Below are 16,780 nucleotides of genomic sequence, written 5' to 3'. Positions count from 1 at the left end.
TTGTATCCTAGAACAAGATACTTTACTCTGTTGTGTTCCTGTCCACTCAGCTGTAAATGAGAATGTGGTAGAGCAGTGCAAGAAATCTTGTAAGTTGTTAGTAACGAAATGGTAGCTGCAGCTGTAAGCTGTTTGTAACGAAATGGCAGCTCCAGCTGTAAGTTGTTAGTAACGAAATGGCAGCTCCAGCTGTAAGCTGTTAGTAACGAAATGGCAGCTCCAGCTGTAAGCTGTTAGTAACGAAATGGTAGCTCCAGCTGTAAGCTGTTAGTAACGAAATGGCAACTCCAGCTGTAAGTTGTTAGTAACGAAATGGCAGCTCCAGCTGTAAGCTGTTAGCAATGAAATGGCAGCTCCAGCTGTAAGCTGTTAGTAATGAAATGGCAGCTCCAGCTGTAAGCTGTTAGTAATGAAATGGCAGCTCAGAAGTTCAGAAAGATACTGTTGTTAAAGGCCCTTTAACCACGAATAATTTGTGAATCTGTAAAATGACTGGTATCACAGTAAAAAACTGAAATGATAATTATTATGATTAACAATACAATCACTCTTGAACATATTAGTTTGTAATAATTTCATCAGATGAAAGATGTTAATTGGACTTTAACTGAAGTCAATAAAATTCAATTATACAATCATCAAACAAAAACATTAATCCATTTTAAAAGTTACCCTGATAAGAAAATTAAGGGGAAACTGACATAAATGTGTTGTCATCTTCAGTGGTATACCGAGGTACATTTTTTGCTGTTCTAAAAACAGCTATAAAGAAATTTTCTGAACTGATCATCTAACTTGGAATTTCAGCAATGAACATCCTGATCAAACTTGGAATGCACAGATTTGACAGGAATGAGGCACAAATTTAGCTAGGAATGTGGAAAGGAAATGTTTAGTTAGGAATGTGGAAAGGTAATGTTTAGTTAGGAATATGGAAAGGTAATGTTTAGTTAGGAATGTGGAAAGGTAATGTTTAGTTAGGAATATGGAAAGGTAATGTTTATAGTCAGGAATGTGGAAAGGTAATGTTTAGTTAGGAATGTGGAAAGGTAATGTTTAGTCAGGAATGTAGAAAGGTAATGTTTAGTTAGGAATGTGGAAAGGTAATGTTTAGTTAGGAATATGGAAAGGTAATGTTTAGTTAGGAATGTGGAAAGGTAATGTTTAGTTAGGAATATGGGAAGGTAATGTTTAGTTAGGAATATGGAAAGGTAATGTTTAGTTAGGAATATGGAAAGGTAATGTTTAGTAAGGAATGTGGAAAGGTAATGTTTAGTTAGGAATATGGAAAGGTAATGTTTAGTTAGGAATGTAGAAAGGTAATGTTTAGTTAGGAATGTGGAAAGGAAATGTTTAGTCAGGAATGTGGAAAGGTAAGGTTTAGTCAGGAATGTGGAAAGGTAATGTTTAGTTAGGAATGTGGAAAGGTAAGGTTTAGTCAGGAATGTGGAAAGGTAAGGTTTAGTCAGGAATGTAGAAAGGTAATGTTTAGTTAGGAATGTGGAAAGGTAATGTTTAGTTAGGAATGTGGAAAGGTAATGTTTATTCAGTTTAACTGTGAATTACTCTCTCCGCACATTTTTGTTCCTAAGTTTCAAAATTGTGCTCAATTTACTGCTTTTTTTTCTCTGCGTGTATCAATTGATCTGTATCGGGATTAGATATTTGACAACTTTCATTAGAAGAAACTCATCTCGGAAATCATGAATGGGCCTACCTTATCTGTTCTGGTAATTTGTTGAATCGCAAGTTCATGTTATATACTTTATACAAGCATTTCACAATCGACTGGTTTGAAACACGCTTTATCGTTATCAGAATCTTTGTTGCAGAAACAAGCTAATGTTGAAATTTCGCCTCATAATCACTTCAACCAGCTCAACCAGCATGGCCAGTTTTTTGTGGCCTTTTTCTTGGAATTGACAAATCAATCAGAAGTATTCTACTTTCATTTTAAGTATCAAATGTAAATTTCACTTAAAGATTTCTTATTGGAAAATCCGAGACCAAAAACAGTATTCGATGGGTGAGGGCCATTTTTATCAGCCAATGAGCTTGAGGTGACTTTCTTATGTTGCATCAACTCGAGTGCGTACGAGTTACCTCCCCTTGCAAAAGCCAGGCAGCAAGCGTAATAATTGGCAGAGAAAAAAGTTTGGATTACTCAGGGTTAAAACAGGTCATTGTGCAGGATTTTAACAGTTTTTCTACAATAAATTTATCTTAAACAGATGTCTTCAAACAGGATCATCCAGTGTGTTGTAAGATTTTTTTGGAAGAATTATTTCTAGACCCATCCTGAACTCATCAGGATTGATCATAGAAATAAGTGATAGTTTTATTCCCAGAGAGTTTTGAATGAATTTGGTCTAGCAAAATTTGGTGATGATCACTTGAAGTGGCCATTCCACAGCACCTAAAAATTTCTTATTTTATAAATAACTCAAAACTTGAATTAAAACATATATACATTTATTAAACTTGGCAATGGGGACTTACAGCTCAATGAAACATAAACAAGTGTAATGCAAATTAAAACTGATGTACATTGAAAAATGTTACTCCTATTGTTTAAGTATTGCATTACAAAAAGAGTATTTGAAAACATATTTATAAACATTATCAAATGATGCAGAAACAAAAACTACCCCCTAAACATAGAACAAACTTGGGGATATTGATGAAACTATTAATAAGTTGAAGATAATTTCCAAATACAGATGTTATCAGCTGTAGTCCCCAAGTTTAAAGTATGAAAAACAAAAATTTTGGTCTCTCCATGTCTGTCAGTACATATAACACAAATGGGTTGTAAAAGGACTGATCATGGCCAGAATCTCCGTAAATGATATATCCCAGATGTTTACTTAGAGAATCTGGTGTCGCATATTTGTTTTTGTGCATTTTGAAGGACATTTTTTGAAGTGTGAATGTAGCGAGTATAGCAGTCTGATGTCCATCGACCTAGAGTTTGGATCAAATGATCTTCGAGACGAGCCATATGAGAGGATGTAGCGGCTCCGGACCTAAAGGAGTGACCATTGTACAAATTGGCATCTAAACCTATTTTACTGAGCAAGCTTTTCACATGTAATATGAAAAAGGCTCTTGACAGAGGCTGTCCCTGACCATTAACAAAAAATGATTGACAAGCATTTACAACTACCCCTCTTCTAAGACATAAATACTGCTTAGTGGCAGATACTGGACAAATGTTAGTGTTATTTGCGTAAATGTGTATAGTGACCCCTTGTCTAAAAGGGTCTGTTTTAGATTTTCTCAGGGTTAACTCAAGTTTATCTTCGAGTAGGATGACGTCACCAATACACAAGTTAGAGTTCGGGTCAAAATGACTGAGATGGGTAAACTCTCCACAACGCAAAAAGCCGAAAAAGGCAATAAGACAGGCTGATTTCAACATACTGTCAATGAAATAGGAGAACACACTACTATCGAGTAGAGAGCACATGTGACATAAAATGTTCGCTGTTATAGGTAGGCGAGTTCTTTTGGTTTTGCACACTTGCTTCTTTTTGATTGCATTTAATAATGTATACAAGCCGGTAAGTGTTTGACCGTTTGGTTTCTCTAAGGGATGGAAACCCCAGTGTCTCACGTAGTAGAAACGAACGCCACACAGATACAGTTTAATAGTCGAGTGGCTGAGCTCAATACATTCACTACAATAAGTACAAAACCGTAACAGCAATTGTTCATTCACTGGTGGCATGCTGCAGGGTAGCCATGAATTACCATATAGTTGAAGGAAACGGAAATAGGTTTTGACGCCTATGTCATACTGATAACGAGTCCTATCCGATACTGCATGTTGCCACAAATCGTCTAACTTCTTCTCCAAAGAATCTCGTCCAGTGGAGGACATTGTGTCGGGTACAGGTCTGCAGTTGGTGCTAACTCCCTGAATCTGGATATCTGAAACCGAGATAGAGCGTCAGCAATATTGTTCTTAACACCTGGATAATATTCACTATAGACGGCGAAATTGCTGTTTGCAGCACACATAGTAAGAGTTCGCATGAGTTTCGTGATTGTGGGGTCTTTTGATCTACCTTTGGTAATAATATGAACTGTTGCTTGGTTATCACAGTAAAACTTAATGCGTTTACAAGACCACTCGTTTCCCCACAGAATGGCTGCGACCACGATAGGGTATAACTCTAAAAAAGCCATGGAGAGAGAATTGTCAGATATGTCGGGCAGATTACATGGCCATTTCTCAGAAAACCATCTGCCCTTAAAGAAACCACCAAACCCTTTGGTAGAAGCAGCGTCCGTGAACAGAGAGAAATCTGCAGCAATCGTAATGGAAGGCTCGTAAAAAAGAGACACGCCATTCCACTTCTCTAGAAAGTTTAACCACATATAGAGGTCGTCTTTACAATCACTTGTCAAATGCACGAAAAAATAACTTTCTTTGACAGAAGACATGAGTCTATAAAGGTAGGAAACGAAAGCACGACCCGGTAATATAACTCTCATAGCAAAGTTCAAATGACCTAGAAGCTGTTCTAATTCTTTTCTAGTGCAAGATTTCCTACTAAGGATGTCAGTTATAAATTCGGTGATCCTGTAGACCTTATCTAATGGCAACCTAGCTTCCATCTTGTTGGAATCTAAAATAATTCCGAGGTACTCAATAATGCAGGTAGGTCCAATAGTTTTCTTTTTTGACAGTGGAATCTGAAGTTTATTAAATATCATAGTGATCAAAGCCATAGTCCTGTCACTGTCATGGGAAGGATCATCGACTGTCAAAAAATCGTCCAACAAATGTAACATATTACTGATGCCGTAATTGTTGACAGCTATCCACACTATTGCCTGAGATAGTTGGTCAAAAATCTTGGGGCTGGACCGTGAACCGAAAGGAAGACGCACGTAATGATAGTAGCTGTTATTCCATTTAACACAGAAAAGGTGCCACTGACTTGGATGAATTGGAATTTGTTTGAAGGCGTCTGTAATGTCTGCCTTACACATGGCAGCATGCTTCCCTTTGTGTTTAATAATGGCGATAGCGTCGTCTATAGTCACATAAGAGAGAGAGCACAGATCTTTATCAATCAAATCATTTATACTGGTGTGCGCATTGTTATTATGTGGCGATGACAAGTCTATAATGAGACGTTGTTTACCAGAATACTTGTGTGTGGCTAAGCCCAACGGACTAACACGATACGGTACAAATGGCGGTGATTGAAAAGGGCCATACATAAATCCTTTGGAAACTTCCTCCTGCAAAAGATTTGAGACGGTATCTTGATTATTACGAGCAGATAAAAGATTACGGCATTCGTAAGTTGGTAAGTCTGTGCTAGATACCTTTGTATCAAAACCAACCTGTAGTCTGTCACATAAATTTGAAATGAAAGCCTTGTCTGGATGTGAGCGTAATTCATGTCGCAGTGTTTGCACTGAAATTGGAGTTGAAGCTGTCTGTGTAAACATAGGGAACGCATTGGAAACAGGTAGTCATTGAGACCTGCGTTTGTTTTGGTCTGCACGGGTATCGGTCTTAGCAGGCTGGTCATTGTTTGTTTTGTTAGGACAGGAATTTTTTCCATGATTATTGGATTTGCAGCCTTTACAAACATGCAAGAAGTTACAATTGGGTCTGGAACAGCTGCGCGGGCTGTTGAAATTGTTACAAATTTGGGCTCCGTTTTGAAAAACAATCTCTCGTCCCAGTACGTCATTTCTGTGGTTTCGGTCCACTTTACCTTTAGCCTGGACAGACTGCTTTGTAACACACATAGATGACACATGTGTTGTGGATTTACAAAAATCACAACATTTTACTTTTGAGCCGGCACACACTATCTGTCGAAGTGAAGGATCGCCGTACGACCAATCAATTTTCTGGTTCCGTTGATGCAGCACGATAGCACATTTGGCACTGAACATCTTGTGATATTCGTAGAACTTGTCAGGCCACACGTTGGCCGTTTCGATTATATGTGCCATGTAATCATCAAGCTCTTGTGAACGATTTGGGAAGCCTGAAGTCATGATTCGTTTAAAACGACCAAACGCTACAACGAATTCATCTAAAGTGAGGTTTCTTTGCAGTTGTTCATCGATGTCTTTGGAACGTTTGTTGGGCTCAAAATTTGGAATTAATAACGTGTTCAGGTTTATATCTTTGCCTGCTAGAATTTGAATTCTGACGTCTGGGTGAACCATATCGGTTATGGAAATTGATGCTGCTTGAATACCAGTAGATGAAAAGTTAGCTGACTGACCTGAGACTGATGGTTGACTTGGCGGAGATGTAGTCGGTGCTGGAGCTATATGAGCTTGTGCCTCATAAGCTGATTGTAGCGTGAACTCTTGTGAATTAGAGCTTGTTGCTGTTGATTTGGCAAATTGTTTCATAGTTTCCATCGATTGTTGACACAATTTGATAGTATTCAGCAGCATGGTCTCCATGTTGTGAGTGTTGATACCGGAAGCGGATGTACTCTGCGAAGTCTGAGGTTGCGCAATCGGGACCACGCGGGATGCATGCGCGCTCTCCTCGGTAGTGTTAGTCCCGAAAATTGCGTCCGATTCTAAAGAAATCAGTTGACTTCCACGATCGCTGTGCGTGTTATCACTGCTAAATAAATCAGTCGTAGCAGATTGTTCCCTGTTAGGCATAGTGTCAATTTCACTGCTAGCGACAGTTCTTGTAACGTTTCTGACTCTTGATCTGTTCGTGTTTCTGACGTTGTCGTCATATATCTTCTGCAAATCTTTGTGATTAAGATTGCCAGATATTATTATCCCTGCATCTTTAAGTGCATCCTTCATTTCACTGTTAGTCAAATACGGCTGGGAAGATATCTCGTGTTGGTTTAATCTACGTCTTTTTCTTGTCTGTCGTTCCGCCATTTTGAAAAAAAAATCAGCACCAAAATTTTCGTGAATTTAAAACTCTTCAGGAGCAAACGTGTGACACACGTATGTCGAAATAAGTCCATAAAAAGTCATTTTAGTCTAGTGTTAGATCCCAGCAAAAACTGATACTGTGACGTTTACAAATGGGTTCGTCACTACCTCTAATAGATCCTGGTTAGTGACTAGTCTACAGATGCAAATATATACAAATATTACTACTATTTGGTAGCCTTTAACATTTAACGAGAACATATAACACATAAAATATAAGTTTTATATATACAGTGGTCTGTCTGACCGCTGACACTTAATCTTAATACTATAACTCGTCCCGTACCACTCACAACGGCTAGTTATAATTACTGGTCGCCGGTCTGTGTGTGACCGCTGACTATACGGCTACGGGGATTCAGTGACTAGCAATATGTGTAATCGAACATGATTATACGCTCTGACTGTTCCCATGTATTTTCATCGGCCACCTAACCCCTGGTGTTTGCTGCTGACCACCAACACTACTTATAGTATGGTCGCTGACATGCCCGCCGACTACCTTGTAGTTGCTGACTTGACCGTCGACTACCTGCTTGTAGTCGCCAACTAATTTGTAGTCGCTAACCTATCAGCCTCTGCCAAACACTCTGTGTTAAAACGATTAGTTGATGGATCAAGGAGAAGACCGTGGTCACATCTATCTTTCCATAACTAGCTACCTTTCTTAGGGTCTCTCCGCTTCTGTCTGTACAGTTTGGATGCCGAAATCAGAGTGTTTGTGTTCTGTCAGAGCCGGCTTTTATACCCTCCGATATAGACCATCTGAGTCATTCAAGTGTTTTACATGCAAGGGTAGGATTACATAATCAAGCGTGCGGGAGAATGCACGAGAATAGTTCAGGACCCGGATGAACACATGTAAACAATACACAACGATGCCTGATCGGTATGTGTTATCTATTTTCATTACACTACCCACGCCTTCGAGGTTGAAGCTTCCATGCTTCTTAATTATGTTAGAACGAAATCAAAGAACCAAAGGAAAACAATTATTTACAAAACAAATAAACTTTCTTTATTAATCCAGCAGTGTTGAAACACTAGTGTACGGACACTTCGTTTAAGTGAGGTCCGTCCAAACGTTGTGGGCATCTAGCCTATTCTCTATTTCCAGTGAAGGTATCCAAATAAAAGTAGGTTTCATCTACCGTGGTTTGTTTCACTTGCTTGCCTGCCTCATGATATCGACAAGTGGTCGTGACTGTCCGCTTAGTTTTGTTCATGGCGGGCTCCGTCTGGACTCCAACACTAACAAAACGTCGACTAACCGTACTCGTATGTCGCTTCGTGGGATGATCCAGAGTTACTGGTTTCGGGATGACATGTCGCAGATCTGTGGCACGTAGCCTTTTGCCTGGTTCACCACTTTGTTCTGCTATTCTCTTCTTATGAAATGGCAGTGTAGGTTTTGTTGATTTCCTGATCACCCGACCCATCAAAGAATCATGCGGGGGTACAGGATTTGTGGCCACTGCTGTAGCTGAGGTTGAAGGTCTGTTGTCAGATGGGACAACTGGCTCAGTAGTTTCTTTCTCCGACTCCTCAGACAGTAAGCTCCCAGGGTCCTGCTTTTGCCAATCTTCTGTTTCCTTAGGCGAAGGATAGGAATCATCATCCGACCCATCGTCACTATCACTACTGGAGCTGCTTGAGCTGTCACTGGATCCTGCGGTCTGCTTATCCTCTGGTAGATTAGACACATGGACGGTCTCAGGTTGGCTGTTTTTGTCCATACCCTTCTCTTCGATATGTCTTTTCTCATGACGAGTAAGGTATACTTGCTTTGTAGTCGTGAAATTACAATGAGTACAGGCAAATGCATTCTTTTCAGAGTGTTTCAGACCACACATCACAAGATGCTCCCTGAGCTCTTCTGTTCCAGCGGTTCTGAACTTGCACATAGGACATGCCTTCATTGGGGTCGTCTTTGTGTTTACCATTCTCTGAAAGTACCAAAAGCTTTGATTAGTGGTATATCTTCTTCATGTGATACAGGTATTTTATGATAAAACATCTCAAGACATAGACTAGTACAAAATATAGTCAGAGTGTTTGGCAGGTGCTTTCCTATGTCTGCGACCCTGTTTTGGGTTAGTTTCTATATTCTTAGAACTAATATTCTTAAGGTCTCTCCCAGACTCGTTTTCACTCTCTTTGAAAGTAGCACTCTCCTCACACCAATCACTTCTACTGTCATCAACTTGCTTGCTCTCGAAACAACTCTCGTCAACCTGAGTCTGTTGCTCTTTAACTTTTGCAAAATCCTCTGCATTCTCATTCCTGAGCATCTGAACCTTTTTTGGCTTCATGCGGTCTACATGAATTACTTGTAGCTTCCCTTTTCGCCCACAGCGTACACGATATGTGACGTCAGTGAGTTTTGATATCACTCGGAATGGACCCTTCCAGCGACAGGCTAGCTTTGAACTTTGTCCTGTCTTGACGTTGGGAAAGAAAACGAATACATCATCACCAGCTTTGAATGGTTGCCAGGAGAGTTTCTGATCATGAAGCTTCTTCTGTCTAAGCATTCGTCCCTTTACACTTTCTCTGACTAACTGATGTGCGTCTTCCATCTTTTCCTGTAGCTCCCACGCCCATGTATTCTGTGGTAATGCTTTCAGATTTCGTGGCATTGAGTATTGTAGATCTAGTGGAGTAGAAGTTTCTCTTCCAAGCATCATGAAGTTTGGGGAATTGGAAGTGGTCTCATGTTCGGTTGACCGATATGCCATCATGACATATGGCAAGTGTCTGTCCCAGTCAGTGTGTCGCTCATTCACAAATGCCCTCAACATGGTAACCAGTGTCTTATTGAACCGCTCAACCATACCATCTGACTGCGGGTGGTAGGGAGTGGTACGGGTCTTTTGAATTTGCAGTATACGACACATTTCCCGAAACAATGCACTCTCAAACTGAGAGCCCTGATCTGAATGGATAATACTGGGGACTCCGAATCGACAGACGACTTCTTCTACCAGTATGCGTGCTACGGTCTCTGCGTTCATGTTTTGCATTGGAAAACTTTCTGTCCACTTTGTGTAGTAGTCGGAGATAACCAAGATGTGCCTGTTGCCATCATCGGTCTCCGGCAATTCGCACAGAATGTCCATAGCTATGCGCTCCATTGGGTATCCCGATTCAGTTATCTGCATAGGTGCTCTCTTGGTTTTTGTCATGTTCTTGCTCTTAGCACACATCGTGCAACCAGTGACATATCGTTTGATATCATCTTGTATCCCAGGCCAGTAATACTGTTGGCGGATCTTGGCAAGAGTCTTTCTTGTTCCCAGATGAGCAGCTGTCTTGTTATCATGGGCATGACCAAGGATTGTGCGACGTTCGTTTCTAGGAACTATGATATGAACTACTCCTTTTTGTGTTTTTCTCACCAATAGATCATCTTGAATGGACAGTATTTCAAACTGTGACCATAGGGATTTCACTGTTTTGTTTCTGCCACCTATGGACTTATACCCAGGTCTTTCCCCTTTCTTGACCCAGTCAATAACCAGACCTAAGTCATCATCTTCCTCTTGTTTTTCGCTCAGGGTTTTCTCACGTTTTTCTTTTTCATCAGATTTACAAGTGTCTATGCTCCTCACTATCTGAGCTGTAGATTCAGTTGCTCGATTGTCTGCCTTCAGTTCCCAGTCTGGGTCAAAGTTGCATTGACGACAAGGGATCCTGCTCAGTCCATCGGCATTCTGATGTTGCTTCCCTGGTCGATGAATGATGTGCATGTCATATGAGCTTAACACCTGAAGCCATCTTGCCATCTGGCCCTCTGGGTCTTTGAAATTTAGCAACCATCTGAGCGAACTGTGGTCTGTTCTGACAGTAAACTTTCTGCCATACAGATAATGCCGGAAGTATTTTGTGAAATTGACGACAGCCAGTAACTCTTTACGCGTTACGCAATACTTCCTCTCTGCCTTGGTCAATGTTCGTCCTGCAAATGCTATGGGTCTCTCTATGCCATCAATTTCCTGTGATAGTGCAGCCCCAATAGCTTCATGACTCGCATCGGTGTCGAGTATGAACTCTTTACTAAAATCAGGGTGGGCCAGAGTTTTTGCACTTGTCAATTCTCTTTTCAGAATCTCATACGCTTCCTGACACTGAGGTGTCCAATCAAATTTCCGTCCCTTTTCTGTCAGCTTGTGTAGGCATTTCGCAATCACAGAAAAGTTTCTGACAAACTTTCTGTAATAACTACAGAACCCCAGGAATGACCGCAGTTGTTTGATGTTGACTGGGACTGGCCACTCCGCAACTTTCTTCACCTTATCTGGGTCGGTGGAGATACCTTCCTCCGAGATCTTGTGGCCAAGGTAAATGACTTCTTTGGCAAACAGACAACATTTTCTCGCCTTTAGCTTTAATCCAGCTTCTTGTAAGCGTTTGAACACTTGTTGCAGATTCTCAATCATGTCTTCAAATGTCTTCCCGGTCACGATTATATCGTCTAGGTAAATTAAACAGGTCTGCCACTGTAAACCTGCTAGTACCGTTTCCATCAGTCTCTCGAATGTCGCAGGAGCTGACGCTAGACCAAAAGGCATGACCGTGAACTCATAAAGACCTGTTCTTGTCGCAAATGCAGTCTTCTGGCGATCTTCAGGAGCCAAATCAACCTGCCAATAACCGGAGTTTAGGTCGAGTGTTGAGAACCACGAGCAACCTGACATTTGATCAAGAGCCTCGTCAATACGTGGAAGTGGATACGCATCCGGAATGCTAACAGCATTCAGCTGTCGATAATCCACGCAAAATCGTAAGCTCCCGTCCTTCTTTTTCACGAGGACGATCCCAGAACTCCATGGACTGGAGGATTTCTGTATGATCCCTCTGTCAAGCATATCCTTTACTTGTCTATCAATCTCGGGACCAAGATTGCCTGGCACTCTTCTTACTGGCTGTTTTATGGGTTTGGCACCCCCAGTGTTGATCTTATGTTGAATCAAATCTGTTCTACCCAGATCGTCGTCAGTAACGGCAAACAGGTTCTGATGTTTTAGCAGCAATTCATACCCAGCGTTGTATTGATCTGTTGTAAGATTATTTTTGGAGTCATTCAACAATGTTTGGATATCTGCCCTAAGTCCAGCTACTTTGTTAGGTGTCGGTTCGTCGACGGTTCCCATTACACCTTCAATAGTGCTGACCTGAGCAATCGTTGTCCCTGGGTAAAATTGTTGACTCTCGTTGCCCAGATTCATTAATCTTACAGGCACCGTAGTATCATACTGCACAAGTGCCCTAGCGACTAATGCTCTCTCTGTCTTCAGAAAAGTCGCTGGTTTCTCAACTAGAAGTAGTTTGCTGGCTGTTTCACCTTCTGGTAAACATACCTTCCCTTGGACCACGACCTCACTGTTGGCAGGAATGGTTACCTTCTCTGTAAGTGAAAGTCGGTAGCAACCCATAGCACCCTCGTAGAATGTCGGTACCGTTACATCATCAAGTGTGAGAACACCTTTCTTGAAATCAAGAGACCCATTTCTCTCCTGCATTATGTCTAGACCCAGAATACCATCGGTATTAATCTTAGCAATAATTGCTTCCACATAAATGTCTTTTGTCTTATTAAGCCGGATGACAAAACTCCCTTTGCCCTTGACCTCAAGTTTCTCACCACTAGCTGTTAAAACATCTTGGTGAACTCTACTCAGGCGAGGTTTAGCTGATTCTGTAATTTTATCAAACACTCGCTCTGATATGATGGTGACTGTTGCCCCTGTGTCAACCAATAGGTTTACTTTAGTTCCATGAACTTCGGCAGTTATATACATGCCTGCTTCCTGCACGGCTGTAGACAACCCAATGCCAGCTCTTGGTTTCTTTTGTCTCTGTCGACGATGGGTGTTCACCTGCTGGGCCCCTGGTTGTTTCTGACTTTTATTAGGGTCATTCTTTTTGTCAGGCTTGGGACAATTTCTACGAAAATGTCCCTCCTCACCACAGTTAAAGCAGTTCTTGTTCCTGACCACATTAGACCTACTTCTAGACTTCATCTTTCCAACGTCCTTTTCCAGAGACTCTAGCTTTTTCTGCATGTCCTGGAGCAGTTTTAACATCTCTGACCCCTCAGATGTTTCAGTATTAGTATTTCTAAGATATGATTGGCCTTCCTTTGATTTCTTCTCACAGCGGTTGTATGCCTCTAATTCAACCGATAGTTGTATGGCCTCAGTCAAATTCTTAGGCCTCGACTGTTTGATTCTTATGCGCATCTCGGAGTCTGCAAGTGCTTCAATGAACTGTTGCATAGCCAATGTCTCCCTAACATCATTTGGCACTGTGCGATATGCCAAGTTCACAAGCCGTCTAATCGCTTGTCCCAGTTCTGGTAAACTTTCCGATGCTTTTTGACGCCTCTCCATTAACTGAACCCTATAAAGCTCAGTCTGGTTTGGGGGAGCAAACCTCTCCTCCAAGGCTTTGACTAGCGACTCATAATCCTGCTGCTTAGGAATGTCAAGGTCACCCAGTATCCCTTGAGCTTGGCCCCGCAATGCTACTGCTAAGTGGAGACCTTTCTCATTATCAGTCCATCGGTTTATTCGAGAACAAGCATCAAAATGTGATTTGAAGTCAACCCATGGAGATGTGCCGTCATATGTTGCCGCTTTCACGGTAACCATTTTACTTTTATATTTTGTCGACATGTCCCTGACTTCATCATCTGTTTCTTCAGCATCCCTCCTGCTGGCAACTCTACTCATTCTTTTTTTTCTGGTGGTTACATTGTCATATTTGTGACCATCTAGTCTGTGATCATTATCCACACCCAGCGGACATGGTACAGATGTCATTGGTTTAGTGCGAGACAATAGATTGTGACTGCTAGCCTGCATCTGTTTCATTTGTTCTCCGAGCTCTTTAATCTCTTGTTCAAACTTTTGTATACTTTCGTCCCTTAATCCAAGACTATAGTCTGGAGAGAACCTCTCCGGTTTTAGACGAGTATCTTTTTCTTTGGTTCCAAACCCAGAGTCGACAACTGCGTGCTTCCGCATCGGTATATTGGGTTGTGTGATAGGGGTTGAGAAATCAAAATGAATATGACTTGTGTTGTTAAAGTCAAGACCATTATCTGATTCCCTGTCAGACTGGTCACTGGTATAGCCTTCTGCCATATTATATCACAGAGAGAATATAAGTAACAAACAATTTTTTTTTTATTATTATTATTACATCAACAACAGTTTATAAACTGTAGACTACTAAAATGTCACAAACAAGTTGTCAAATAACCAGGATCCCGCCGCTGCCACCAAAATTTGTGACGTTTACAAATGGGTTCGTCACTACCTCTAATAGATCCTGGTTAGTGACTAGTCTACAGATGCAAATATATACAAATATTACTACTATTTGGTAGCCTTTAACATTTAACGAGAACATATAACACATAAAATATAAGTTTTATATATACAGTGGTCTGTCTGACCGCTGACACTTAATCTTAATACTATAACTCGTCCCGTACCACTCACAACGGCTAGTTATAATTACTGGTCGCCGGTCTGTGTGTGACCGCTGACTATACGGCTACGGGGATTCAGTGACTAGCAATATGTGTAATCGAACATGATTATACGCTCTGACTGTTCCCATGTATTTTCATCGGCCACCTAACCCCTGGTGTTTGCTGCTGACCACCAACACTACTTATAGTATGGTCGCTGACATGCCCGCCGACTACCTTGTAGTTGCTGACTTGACCGTCGACTACCTGCTTGTAGTCGCCAACTAATTTGTAGTCGCTAACCTATCAGCCTCTGCCAAACACTCTGTGTTAAAACGATTAGTTGATGGATCAAGGAGAAGACCGTGGTCACATCTATCTTTCCATAACTAGCTACCTTTCTTAGGGTCTCTCCGCTTCTGTCTGTACAGTTTGGATGCCGAAATCAGAGTGTTTGTGTTCTGTCAGAGCCGGCTTTTATACCCTCCGATATAGACCATCTGAGTCATTCAAGTGTTTTACATGCAAGGGTAGGATTACATAATCAAGCGTGCGGGAGAATGCACGAGAATAGTTCAGGACCCGGATGAACACATGTAAACAATACACAACGATGCCTGATCGGTATGTGTTATCTATTTTCATTACAATACTCCTAAGTTAAAAGACAGCTAAAAACACACAGCTTCAGCAACACATGTCAGCCTAAGAATGAAAGCGAGGCTAAGTATACAATGTCAAGGGATGAGTAAGGGGAGATAACCCCTATGAGAAAGGCATAGAAGTTTTGTGTTTTATAAACCATGATTATTAATGACATAATCATAAAATAATATACCTATAAAATATAAAATATATATATAAATATATAATATAAAAGGTCCTTCACAGGCACCCGAGTTCTCTATGTGTGTACAGATTGTTAGACTTTATAACAAAATACCATTCCAAGTGCTGTGTCTATATAAGATTGATAGAATCTTTCAGCCTTTTGGTGGTAAGACAGGGGAATCTCAACCCAAGGGGGAATCTTACCCCAAAGGTTGAAATTTCTGTCTTACTCCCAAGGGGGTAAATTTTTCTCTTGCCTTGTTTATCCTCGAAAATATCTAATATAGACGTTACATCAATACAAGACAATGTTGGCATGACGTGATTGAATTGTCAATGTGATGTCATGGCATTGTTGCTGTGACATCATACAATTTTTGAAAACGTGCAAAGATCATGTGTAGCTGGTCTCAACACTATAAGGTGACCATAATATAAGAAAATCTCACCCCAGTAAAATTGTTGATAACGCTGTCCAGGGTAAGAGATAAGAAAATTTCACACCAGTAAAACTGTGGATATCCCTGTCCAGGGTAAGAGATAAGAAAATTTCACACCAGTAAAACTGTGGATATCCCTGTCCAGGGTAAGAGATAAGGAAATCTCACACTGGTAAAACTGTGGATATCCCTGTCCAGGGTAAGAGATAAGGAAATCTCACACTGGTAAAACTGTGGATATCCCTGTTCAGGGTAAGAGATAAGGAAATCTCACCCCAGTAAAACTGTGGATATCCCTGTCCAGGGTAAGAGATAAGGAAATCTCACCCCAGTAAAACTGTGGATATCTCTGTCCAGGGTAAGAGATAAGGAAATCTCACCCCGTAAAACTGTGGATATCTCTGTCCAGGGTAAGAGATAAGGAAATCTCACCCCAGTAAAACTGTGGATATCTCTGTCCAGGGTAAGAGATAAGGAAATCTCACCCCAGTAAAACTGTGGATATCTCTGTCCAGGGTAAGAGATAAGGAAATCTCACCCCAGTAAAACTGTGGATATCCCTGTCCAGGGTAAGAGATAAGGAAATCTCACACTGGTAAAACTGTGGATATCTCTGTCCAGGGTAAGAGATAAGGAAATCTCACCCCAGTAAAACTGTGGATATCCCTGTCCAGGGTAAGAGATAAGGAAATCTCACACTGGTAAAACTGTGGATATCTCTGTCCAGGGTAAGAGATAAGGAAATCTCACCCCAGTAAAACTGTGGATATCCCTGTCCAGGGTACAAGAGATAAGAAAATCTCACACTGGTAAAACTGTGGATATCCCTGTCCGGGGTAAGAGATAAGAAATCTCACCCCAGTAAAACTGTGGATATCCCTGTCCAGGGTAAGAGATAAGAAAATCTCACACTGGTAAAACTGTGGATATCCCTGTCCAGGGTAAGAGATAAGAAATCTCACCCCAGTAAAACTGTGGATATCCCTGTCCAGGGTAAGAGATAAGAAAATCTCACACCAGTAAAACTGTGAATATTTCTGTCCAGGGTAAGAGATATAGAGGATATCTAACAGTGTCT

The 16,780-nt window shown here is 41.0% G+C and overlaps 1 protein-coding gene across 3 annotated transcripts; it reads right to left on the bottom strand.

Moving 5' to 3' along the window:
* Positions 1-2,455: 2,455 nt before the first annotated feature.
* LOC117344458 (zinc finger protein ZFPM2-like) lies at positions 2,456-15,794 on the bottom strand. 3 transcript variants are annotated; one of them, XM_033907201.1, is made up of 2 exons: positions 14,829-15,794; positions 2,456-8,897 (listed from the first exon to the last, which is right to left on the bottom strand). In XM_033907201.1, the coding sequence occupies exon 2, from the start codon at positions 5,467-5,469 to the stop codon at positions 3,844-3,846; it is 1,626 nt and encodes a 541-aa protein (XP_033763092.1). In that variant the 5' UTR covers positions 5,470-8,897; positions 14,829-15,794; the 3' UTR covers positions 2,456-3,843. All 3 variants share the same exon structure in this region, with proteins under 3 accessions (XP_033763092.1, XP_033763093.1, XP_033763094.1).
* Positions 15,795-16,780: the final 986 nt, after the last annotated feature.

The sequence above is a fragment of the Pecten maximus genome, chromosome 16 (genome assembly GCF_902652985.1).
Source record: "Pecten maximus chromosome 16, xPecMax1.1, whole genome shotgun sequence".
NCBI lineage: Eukaryota > Metazoa > Mollusca > Bivalvia > Pectinida > Pectinidae > Pecten > Pecten maximus.
Note: the sequence above shows the minus strand (reverse complement) of the source record. Positions and strands in the feature narration are given on the sequence as shown.

What these genes read in the sequence shown, in the direction of transcription:
- LOC117344458 (XM_033907201.1), bottom strand. Translation starts at nt 5,469, where the DNA reads ATGTTTACACAGACAGCTTCAACTCCAATTTCAGTGCAAACACTGCGA.